At 34.2% G+C, this 12064-nt stretch overlaps 1 protein-coding gene across 1 annotated transcript in view; it reads right to left on the reverse strand.

The window, feature by feature from the left end:
- Positions 1-232: 232 nt before the first annotated feature.
- Positions 233-12064, reverse strand: part of SMARCA5 (SWI/SNF related, matrix associated, actin dependent regulator of chromatin, subfamily a, member 5) — a 38499-nt gene continuing 26667 nt past the window's right edge. Inside the window, exons 15-24 of the mRNA XM_053901225.1 lie at positions 9651-9799; positions 9096-9215; positions 8195-8305; positions 7182-7295; positions 6957-7079; positions 6100-6232; positions 5407-5525; positions 4772-4984; positions 2175-2282; positions 233-1495 (exon numbers count right to left, since the gene is read on the reverse strand). Coding sequence (XP_053757200.1) covers positions 1430-1495; positions 2175-2282; positions 4772-4984; positions 5407-5525; positions 6100-6232; positions 6957-7079; positions 7182-7295; positions 8195-8305; positions 9096-9215; positions 9651-9799 — 1256 coding nt within the window. The 3' untranslated portion in view covers positions 233-1429. The remainder of the gene's footprint in view (positions 1496-2174; positions 2283-4771; positions 4985-5406; positions 5526-6099; positions 6233-6956; positions 7080-7181; positions 7296-8194; positions 8306-9095; positions 9216-9650; positions 9800-12064) is intronic.

A 12064-nucleotide genomic window follows, 5' to 3' on the forward strand; every position in this document is an offset into this window, starting at 1 on the left:
GCAACAATTCCACATTTTGGGAAAGTGAGCAGTATTAGTAATACTTTAAAAAATCAACACTGAAAATAAAAATCTCAATGTGTGGGCAGATGACAAGTGATAGGAATTTTAGAAGAAATTTAGAAGAAAATTTTAGGAATTTTAGAAGAAATCTAAAGGAAAGAGATAATGTCCTAAGGAAAAAAGGTAAAAATCAAATGAGAAAATTGAAGAAATGGAAAGAAAAGACCACTTAAGGATTATAAAAGTTATATTTATTCACGATGCTACATTTATTGCATTCCCTTAGAAAAATGGAGAACTGTTTATGTACCCAATTTGCACATATAAAACTTTATACAAATTATGTGTAGCACATAAAGGCCTCTGGTACAGCTAAAATCCTGACACTACAATTTGGGTAAATCCTGCTTCAGGGTCTCCAGTTTATCAAGTCTGTTCAGAGAAAATAAACACTGGTATTATACTCAATCTTGCCATTCACACTTAGAAATTATTTTAAAATATAAAATTTTCACTCTAAAAACTCAAAAAAGGTAAACTGGAAGGGGACACATTTTGTTACCGATTTCAATTTAACAGTATGACAAATTCATACCTTATTTTGGCTGGGTCTTTTTAAAAAAAACGATCACCTTAGTTTTGACATTCTTTCTAAGTTGTGGCTGCTTCAAGAAGGTAGTATGTCAAAACATTTACCAAACAGTAAAAATAATATTCCTTTTACAAAATGGTACAATAACACATTACGGAACCAGAAAATACTAAATGTCTTTGGCTATACAACTAAAAGGCCAGTCTTCCAACAGAATAGGGCATATTCACACCTCAGAACCAACTACAGACACAAAGCATAACAGAAATATGCATAGAATTTAAGGATAATTTGTCTTGCCTTTTTTTTCCATTCTACCCATATAATAATCAAGGAGAATGCAATTTACATAATCTTCCCAGATGAGACTCCATATCGCACTACAAAGATACCCAAATTTCTGCAAAGGCAAAGTGAATTAAAACAATTACACAACTAAGACCAAAGGGACAAATGTTTGTTATCTGCAATTTTAGTTGTTTGCTTGTTTTTTTAAGCTTCTTTTTTTAAGCTTTGAGTGTAGAAATCATAGCTGATAAACAAAAAGTCACAATCTTCACAAATGAAACTATAATAGAAAAATAAATCAAATGAAACATTTATTAATAAATGAAGCCTGTTTTATTACTTCAAGTGTTAATGATAAAAAAAATTTCAGCACAGCTGTTGCATTTAAAAAAGTGAAACTACATACTATGTTTCTAGCTCAGTAAACAGATGAACCTGATGTCTTTGAATGACATAACAATTGAGCATTGTACAGTACATCTTATGAAGACCCGTAAATTAACGAACTACTGGTTTAAAGTTAGTGATTATGAAACAAATATGTATTCATAGTTTCAGCTTCTTTTTTCTTCCTCGACCATCAGGTGCTCCATCCATTTTACGTTTCTGTGTCTACAAATGAACAGAAGGATTGCTTTTCAGCACAAGACAACAAAGGTAAAACCTAGACTATTTTTACTTTATTAATAACTGCTACATAGTAATATGTATTTAGCCTTTCTTACCTATTATAATCTTAATACTCCAAATAGTCTTATCTACTCACTTTACTAACACAAATTTTATTGCTAATGAAATGATTTACAATAAGCAATAGTGAGTCAACACATCAAACCAGTATAACATGCCCTACCAAAAGAAAGCAGTACTAATTACTTTATGAAGTTACATAAATACCAAGGACATTAGAGGCATTCACTTATTCATGACTTTTTAATTACATCTAAATAAAAATATGACATTTTTTTCTCTTAAAATATCTGTATTCACAGTGCTAAGATATCACTGGGACAATAAGCCAAACCTTGGAAGTTTACATATTCTAAAATTGTAACTTGTACTCCTCAATGTCAACTGTAAGCTCCTGGCATTCACAGGACATGCCTTCCTAGGTTTTCATGAATGCCCAAATTATGAACTACCATCCGATTACCCACAGAATGCATAAAAGCAGCTTACTTAAAAAAAGAAAAAAAAAAGGACTAACACCTCAATGATAGCTAAGTAATGTTCAAATTCTTACAAAGAAAAGTCTTCTAAGAATGTTATTTACATATTCATGAATACTTACAGAAGGTTTTGGTCCTCTCTTCTTTTTCTCTGCCTTCTCTTTTTCTTCTAGTTCCATGTTTTCTCTTTCAATCAAGGTAATTAAGGTGTTACACCTCCTCTGGAGTTCCTGAATTGTAAAAATAAATTTATATGGTAAACATGTATTTTCCATTGTTTTCATGATACCCAAGTTATAAAGCTATAATGTTTTGGGGCGCCTGAGTGGCTCAGTTGAGTGTCCAACTCTTGACTTCAGCTCAGGGTCGGGCTCTATGCTTAGCATGGAACCTGCTTGAGATTCTTTCTCCCTCTCCCCCCACTCACACACTCCCTAAAATAAAAAGAAAATTGTAATGTTTTAATGTAATATAAAATCATTTATGCACCCCCCATAGATAAAATGTATAAAACAGACCTAACAGCAACTGAATCACTCTTTAATTATATTTATAATGCATTTATAGTGCAACGTTTCCCAAACAAAGATACACAAGACAAGAAGATGCCCTTAATGAAAAATAACCCTTCAGAGGTCAAACACGAAAAGACTGTGCACCATCCTCCATCTTAAAGAGTGACAACATAAATACGCTGAGAGAAATCTTACTATGAAAGATGTTTAAATTTTGCTTATCCCTGTATATCCCAAACCTAAAACTACAGAACATTTTTAGCATTTTCATCCTAAATAAAACAAGACGGAAGTTAAAAGCTCAGAAGCAGTAAAATGCACAATAAAAAGAGGAATTAATTCGCTGAAGCCCAACTTTCCTGAATTATAACTTTAGGAACTTACTTATCAAAAACAGCTTTTTAAAATAATCCAGACTCGGGGCGCCTGGGTGGCTCAGTTGGTTAAGCGACCGACTTCAGCTCAGGTCATGATATCGCAGTTTGTGAGTTTGAGCCCCGCGTAGGGCTCTGTGCTGACAGCTCAGAGCCTGGAGCCTACTTCAGATTCTGTGTCTCCCCCTCTCTCTACCCCTCCCCTGCTCACGCTCTGTGTCTCCCTGTCTCTCAATAATAAAGATTAAAAAAAATTAAAAAAAAACAAAAACAAAAAAATAAAATAAAATAATCCAGACTCAACATTCAAATGGGCAGAGGCCTAAGTACAAGTTCTTTCTTTATAGAAATGTGTTCATTTATGGGAATGCAAGCTGGTGCAGCCGAAAACAGTATGGAGGTTCCTCAAAAAACTAAAAATAGAACTACCCTACAACCCAGCAGTTGCACCACTAGGCATTTATCCATGGGATACAAGTGTGCTGTTTTGAAGGGACACATGCACCCCCATGTTTATAGCAGCACTATCAACAACAGCCAAAGTATGGAAAGAGCCCAAATGTCCATCAATGGATGAATGGATAAAGATGTGGTATACATGTATGTATATGGATATATACATACACACAATGGAGTATTACTCAGCAATGAAAAGGGATGAAATCTTGCCATTTGCAACCACGTGGATGGAACTGGAGTGTATTATGCTAAGTGAAATTAGAGAAAGACAAAAATATGACTTCACTCATATGAGGACTTTAAGAGACAAAACAGATGAACATAAGGGAAAGAAAAATATAAAAACCGGGAAGGGGGACAAAACAGAAGAGACTCATAAATATGGAGAACAAACAGGGTTACTACAGGGGTTGTGGGAGGGGGGCTAAATGGGTAAGGGGCACTAGGGAATCTACTCTTGAAATCATTGTTGCACCATATGCTAATTTGGATGCAAATTTTAAAAAATAAAATTTAAAAAAATGTTCACTTAGAAAACCAAAATTTTCGGGGCGCCTGGGTGGCTCAGTCGGTTAACCGGCCGACTTCGGCTCAGGTCACAATCTCGCGGTCCGTGAGTTCGAGCCCCGCATCGGGCTCTGTGCTGACAGCTCAGAGCCTGGAGCCTGTTTCGGATTCTGTGTCTCCCTCTCTCTCTCTGACCCTCCCCCGTTCATGCTCTGTCTCCCTCTGTCTCAAAAATAAATAAACATTAAAAAAAAAAAACAAAAACAAAAAAAAAAAACAAAATTTTCTGAACAATTCAAGTTTTAAATTATGATCATCACATTCAAAAGGTGGAACTGATGGTGATGCTTCCCATTTAGAACCTGATTAATAATATCAAAAACTAGCGCTTATCAGACGTGGTGATGTTACAAGATATGTGATACTAAAGGATAGAACCAGGAAATTTTTTAAGTTATCCATGATAACAGTTTAATTTTTTTTAATGTTTATTCATTTTTGAAAGACAGAGCACAAGCAGGGGTGGGGCAGAGGGGGGGGGGAGGGGGGGACACAGAATCTGAAACAGGCTCCAGGCTCTGAGCTGTCAGCACAGAGCCCGACACAGGGCTTGAACTCACAAACCGCGAGAACATGACCGGAGCTGAAGTCAGATGCTCAACCGACTGAGCCACCCAGGCACCCCTCCATAACAGCTTTTTAACTATAGATAACTGTTTTCTCATGATCTGATTTAACCTCTAATACTTACAATACTGTAACTACAATGTACTCCAAAGATGGAATGAAACCACAATTTTACCTATTAAGCAATACTTACTCTGAATGGTTTGCTACGTTACACAAAAAGGCCCAAGCACTCACCATTGCAGTTCTGGACTTCAAAAACCAGTCAAATCTGAACTGAGGAGAGTTGCGAATACACTGTCGTAATTCATCATAAACGTTTTCTTTGTCGAATCCAAGTTTGTGAAGCATACAGATTAGAAAACGATCCTCTTCTTCAGTATAGTTTTTTCCTTTGTTAGTACCATACGATATTCTCAGCTGATGAAAAGGTGCTTTGTACCGTCCAATCTATCAAAGTTAAATTTTATAATATTATGTAAATCCTGTATAATACATATTTCAAATCAACATTAGTAAAATTAGCTAAAAATGTTATGTTCCAAATCAGAATTTTCTACCCAAAGCATCTCAACTACGTTATATAACCTTTGTTGTGAAACAACCTTATAGTCTTTATTATTCTAAAGAGAAATATAGGCTGAGACTTTCTGATACTATGTAGGAAAGAGCAAAATCAGGGTTGCTGACCAAGATCCATCAACTGAAGTACTAAGGTAAATTCTGTTGAGACTTCATTTGAATGTTGTTCTTTGAAGAAAATTTACATTTGAAACCATCATTTCATTTCCTTTTAAAAAGTTACTTTAACTCGCATATTCTCAGGGAGAAGTTATATTACTGACTGCCAGATTTATTAATACACAAAGTACCTTCGTGTCAAGTGCTTTTTTGATACTAATTCTTCTTTGAATTCTTGCCTCTCCCCTTTCAATCTGAGCCATAATCTTCTCTATGTCCTGGAGTTCATTGCATCTTTCCCAGAATACAGCTGGTAAAAAAGATGGACAGATGGGACAGATGGAGGAAGGGGTAAGATATAAATAATTTCTCACAAATGCTCTCATTTATTTAACTTGCTAAGGATTAAGAAATATTTCCATTTCTCTCGTATCTAATACTACAAAGTAAATAAGTCAATTATTTAATTTTCTTAACTGTAAAAAAAAAAAAAAAAAAGATGAGCTGGATGATTTAAGTATCTCCCAACTCTTAAATTTCTATTATTGAATCCTAAGCAGACTCATCACAGCACAACCAGACCTATTGATATGACAATCCAATTGACTTCAGGAAACAGAGGCATATAATACTTGAGTCATTACAGAGAAAAATAAAATGAAAGCACAATTATTCAGTGTATTCAGTACCCTATTATTTTCTTGGCTATAGCCAGTTCACTAGGGTAAAAAAAGTATCTTTTTTTTTTAAAGAACATTTTCTAAATTGATTTTTTAAAAGACCTAACTTGATTTTTTAAAAACACAAAAAAACTAAACCTCCCCAACAGCTCTCCAAAGAACCTGAGAACATTCTTGTATCTATTAAAATAATAAGAAAATTACCTGAATATTCAATAACTTCTTCTGGAGTTTTTCCTTCTACTTCTCTTGCAATATTTTCAATATCATCACGACCCCACTTCTCATTAGCTTTGATAAACTGGTTAAAATCTCTCTTATTCCAATTGGTAAATCCCTTCAAAGCAGCAGAAACAAAATATTAACACACTGAACATGGATAAGACACTACTACACTTTTCTGTAACACTTAAGAAAAATTGGTAAATTTTCAACTACTCCTTGTTTTTAAGTTTTTAAAGTGGTAACTTTTCATACACACAGATGTGCATTTTTAGCAATATGTCATATATTGCTTAGATAACCAAGCAATTAAATCTGAGTGGAAGAGAGTAAGGAATGCTGCATGCAAAGGTGACCTTTTTGCTGAGTGCTGAGGATTAGCAGGACTTTGCAAAAAGGAATGAAAAACATATAGCAAAGAGCAAAGACATAACAAGTGGGAAAACAGAAGAAAAACAGAGCTTCAAAAGTAGGCCAGATACTGGCCTACAGTAAGGCCAGATTCTGAAAGACCCTGATTAAACCCTAATGGTTGTTAAGTAGAAACTTGTGTTTGAGAATAGTAACTTAATACCAGTGTGGAAGATTCATAGGAAAAGAAAATGAGAATACTGAAAGAAAGGTGATCAAAAGGTTATCCACTCTACCAAGGCTGGTACAAATCTCTCCTCTTCTAAACTACCTCAACAACTCATGACAATCAAAATGTAGCATGCTTTATCATCTCCAATTACTCCATTTTTTAAAGAAGACTTGTACTTTGTATACCCCAACACAACCTAAACACAGTACCTTACAAAATGATAGTTACTAAGTTTTATGTTGATTGAAGACTATACCTGTGTTAGAAGCTTCTCTTTTTCCTCTAACTCTTCATCATTAAGGGGTTCAGCTTCATCAATCTTAAGCTGTTCTTCTTTTTGTGCCTGTGCTGCATTTGGTAGGTCAGGATTTCGAGGCACCTAAAAAAAAAATAATAATCCAACCATGAAAAAAAATACTGCTATATACCATTTGTTAAGAACAAACCAGATTAGTTATGATCAAAGTGTTACTCCCATTACCTTGTACCCAATAGTTTTTCTGTAATACAGAATTTCTTTTTCCAATAATTCAAATAAACGCGGAGGAAAGAACTGGAAATCCTGAACGTTAGGTTGTTTCGGAGGTCGAGGAGCCTACAGACAAAAACAGCATTGTTCATTTAAAAAACCTGTTTTAATTAATGGTAACCTTCCTGTTTCCATACACCATGACAGCCAATTCTCTAAGCAACTGATCAATTATTAACATTGAATATTAATCAAATTTTTTATTTTTTTTTAAATTTTACTTTTTATTTTTAAAAGTTTATATCCAAATTAGTTAGCATACAGTGCAACAATTTCAGGAGTAGATTCCTTAGGGCCCCTTACCCATTTAGCCTATCCCACCTTCCACAACCCCTCCCGTAACCCTCAGTTTGTTCTCCATATTTATGAGTCTCTTCTGTTTTGTCCCTCTCCCTGTTTTTGTATTATTTTTGTTTCCCTTCCCTTACAGTCATCTGTTTTGTCTCTTAAAGTCCTCATGTGAATGAAGCATATGATTTTTGTTTTTCTCTAATTTCACTCAGCATAATACCCTCCAGTTCCATCCATGTAGTTGCAAATGGCAAGATTTCATTCTTTTTGATTGCCGAGTAATACTCCATTGTATATGTGTACCACATCTTCTTTATCCATTCATCCATCGATGGACATTTGGGCTCTTTCCAAACTTTGGCTATTGTTGATAGTGCTGCTATAAACATGCGGGTGCATGTATCCCTTCGAAAGAGCACACGTGTATCCCTTGGATAAATGCCTAGTAGTGCAACTGCTGGGTCATAGGGTAGTTCTATTTTTAGAACATTAATCAAATTTTAAATGCATACATTCACAACTAATTTTTAGAAAATTTCTTAACAAAAACTGAAGGAAATACACTGTAAGAAGCGACAAAAATACCTAATTCTCAATCTGATTTTACTGCAAGAATATAAGAAAAAAATTACATTTCCGGTATTTTTAAATGTTTTATTGCTCTGTCAACTCACCTTGGGTGCTTTAGGTTCACTGACACGAAGAGCTTCCCTAAAATAGGCATCAACAGCATAGTTGGCTTTTCTTTCTCGTTTTGGTGGTTCAATCCACTCTGTGAATGCTATCTAGTGTATGGGAAATAATTCATATTACCTATTTTTATTATATACAGTCACAAATCTTATACGAATGCAACTCTTACTGTGTACAATACAACTCTTGTTTGTAATGGAAAGACATTCGTAAAATGCTGGACTATAAGCTCTAGGAGGATAGGAACTATGCTACTTTGCTCAAAACTATGTAATCAATACATGGAACAGTGTCCAGTAAATAACATATATACACAGTAAGTACCTCTTGATCAAATGAAGAACATTCTATCGGGTAGGGGGAAAAAAATTACAGAATATGCTACAACCCAAACTAGGAGAAAAATGTAGGTGTGTACTTAGCCCAGAAAACATTCAGAGGATATACAGGCCTAAATGTTAACAGAAAAAAACAGTGAGTAGAATTCTTTTTTTCTTCCAACCTGTAGGTATTTTTAAATTTCTCTACAATACAAACAAGTATTGTTTAAGGAATTAGGAAGTTTTTCCCTTTAATTACCAGCCAATTCTGTTAAAAAAAAAAAAATCTAGTAAGGTTGTGACAAATTTCTTTGCCAATTATTTTAATTTTCAAAGATTCCAAACTATAATCACCCCATATTTCAACTATAATAGTATATACAGTAAGCCTCATTAAATTTTTAAAACATTTCAGAGATTACTAACTGAAAATAATTTAGATGTGAATATACAGAAATGACTGCTTTGAGACAAATTTACAAGGCATTACACCTAACACTTAAAATTGCAAGTTTCAAGTAAAATAAAGTGTTCAAGTAACCAAAATGTCTTTCAAAATTACCTTTTGTTTTTCTCTATAATCCTCTCCTTCAAAGTTATAAACACTCGACTCTGTATCCATTGTGAAGTTTCTAAGGGAGCTTTCACCCATCTTGGAGAGCTTTTCATTCATCTCTGCAGTCTAGGGAAAAAAACAGATTAGAGACCAAAAAAAAAAAAAAAAAAAAAACAAAAAAAAAACAAAAACAAAAAAACAACCCAGAAGAATTGTAGTCAAAATTAGGCTTTACAGTACACAAAAGCTTCTTTTTATGGTTCACATTAACAAGTACTTCCTCAAACAGTTCTGATTTAAAACTGTTTATATATTAAAAACATTATCACATTTAGGGGTGCCTGAGTGGCTCAACTGGTTAAGGGTCTGACTCTTGATTTCGGCTCAGGTCGTGATCTCAGTTTGTGAGTTCAAGCCCCGTGTCCAGCTTTGTACTGACAGCGTGGAGCCTACTTGGAATTTTCTCTCCCTCTCTCTCTGCCCCTCCCCTGCTTGTGCATCTCTCTCTTAAAATAAATAACTTAAAAAAATAAAAACATTGTCATTTAATCTGTACCTCACCTTCTTTGCACCTCTTTCCAAAATACCATCAATATCCTCATCCGTAATCTCACTTTCCTTTGAAGCAAATACATGTGTTGCCCCATGTCTAATCATTTGAAGCATTTCATCTTTCCCAATTTTGTTCAGATTCTGATCCACAAGCCTTCCTGGAAATAAAAAACAAAAACAAACAAAACACATGTTATATAATGTTAAACAAACTATATTTTACTGGAAACTTGGTATTTTAAATGTTAGATGTAATACCATGTATTCTGCCTCAAGCATCAATCATTTCTGTTTATTCATTTCTGATAATTTTCATTTTCACATAAACAATGCCAAATTCGTAGTTGTAAGCTTTGAAATATTCTAAAGTTTATCTATTACATAATGAAGCCTACTGTATACCATCTCAATAAAATACATTCTTATATGGGCTGAATAAAAGCAATTTGGGATTTTTGAAAATCAAATTAGCAAGGTTTTTAAGTATCAACAGATGAGATTATAAACACAAGAAATTTCTGATAAGCAGAAAAGCATTAATATTAACTCCCCAATCACCTTTTTCTACCTAGAAAAATTAAAAAAAAAAAAAAAAAGTGAAGTACTAAAAAACTTTTTACATTGCCAAACTTTATCTAAGGTCTGAAATATACATCAATTTCTGAAAATTTCCTAATTTTAAGAACTGAAACTCTTGAAAGTATTTTTTGATTGTAGAACAAATTCAACATAAGAAAATTAAGATCTTCAGTTGGTAGGAATCTGGCCAATACTGTAACTGTATTAAAAAATGCAGGCATCAAAACAAAACAAGCCAAAATACAAAAAGAATTACTTTCACCCAGAAGGGCCATTCACATACAACATACAAGCGTCAAGTTTTGTATTCCAATCAACTTGTAATAAGTGAATAAAGATCCAAGTTGTTCTCTCAGATCTTAAATGCTTATGTATCATGGCTCTGGATCCCTAACAGAATGCACAAACATCTATGAGTTACAAAGTTAGGATAGACCTACAGAACTTGTTTCTTTGGACTGAAAGCTCTCACTATCAAAATGTTCTTAGCCTTATTAAAACTACTTCCCTATTGGACAGGAGGGAGCTATTCAGACATAAAGTGTTCTATGGTTTCTTATATTTTTAATTATGTTCCTTACTCCATGAGACAGTAATACAAAAGTATACACCTGAGGCTTGCTGTTTGACTAATTCCTGTAAAGCTATTAGCACAAAATGTGCTCCAAAATTTGACACCCTCCCCTACAATAAACCCAACTAAGTAAAAAACTCAAACAGCTTTTCTGAGCTGACTTGTCAACTAATTTTTAATCTTTTTTAAAAAGTGTTTCAAAGATGAGAATTAAAAACAACACAAGGCAGGTGTTTTTCTAAAAACATGGATGAAGAATGTGAGGGGGGAAAAAAAGAAGTAGCCATTACATTACCCATGAGAAAACTCACTGTTGGGCAGGCCCCAGAGACTTTCATAATTAAACACTTCACTCTAATAGTTAATATAGTTCTTGGTCCTCGATGAGTCACCTCCTAGCTATACGAATGGTAAACTAGTGACTTGCCTCTACTTATGCCAACCTCAAGCTGCCATGAAGACTACAGGAAGTAATGGATGCAATTTAGCACCTTGCTTGGCACAAAGCAAGCACATGATAGTAATTATTAATAAAAACAGTTAATAAGCCATCATTTATTGCCACATCTGCAGAGACATGACTAACACTATGGCTGGCATTAATGGGATATCAAAGAAATGTAACAGTCCCTTACTCACATGAAAATTAAAAGCTGGTTGACAAAACGAAGACAGGTAACATGGAATCATCAGTGAGCAGTATTAACCAGTGTATCTCTGGGCTTTATAGACAGATAAAAAGTACATGCTCATAATGCAAATTTGAGAAGGAAAGAAACCAATGTGATTCCAAGGTTAATGAGGTTTTCCCCCCTATTTTTCCGTGTTACACATCCCATCACCAACCTTACTGTGATACAGCTCCATGAAAATGTAAATGTCTTCCTTAAAAGCTAATCTGGCACAAGAACTTCACTCTCTTCAATCAGCCCAAAATAAAATCCCACTCTTACCTTCTAGTCCTATTTACATTAATGTAATAAACATTACATTGTAACATTACATTACATCACCCACCCTCTCACTAAATTATAAACTCTATGGAAGTAAACACACTTGTTGCTTTCATTCATCACTGTATTCTCAGCAATAAGAACAATGCCTGGCATCTGGTGGCTGTTCAGTAAATAGCTGGCAGACTAGAAAAAAGAATAACATCAGATTCTTTGAGTTTCATTTGTATTTCTTCATTTTACCCCAGACTAATTAATAGAGTGCTTATTAGTACACGTAAATCATACTCACCACAGCTCTATTTAATGTGTACCAC

This window comes from Panthera pardus, unplaced genomic scaffold (assembly GCF_024362965.1).
Source record: "Panthera pardus isolate Hobbes unplaced genomic scaffold, ASM2436296v1 HiC_scaffold_13, whole genome shotgun sequence".
In the NCBI taxonomy this organism is placed as follows: Eukaryota; Metazoa; Chordata; class Mammalia; order Carnivora; family Felidae; genus Panthera; species Panthera pardus.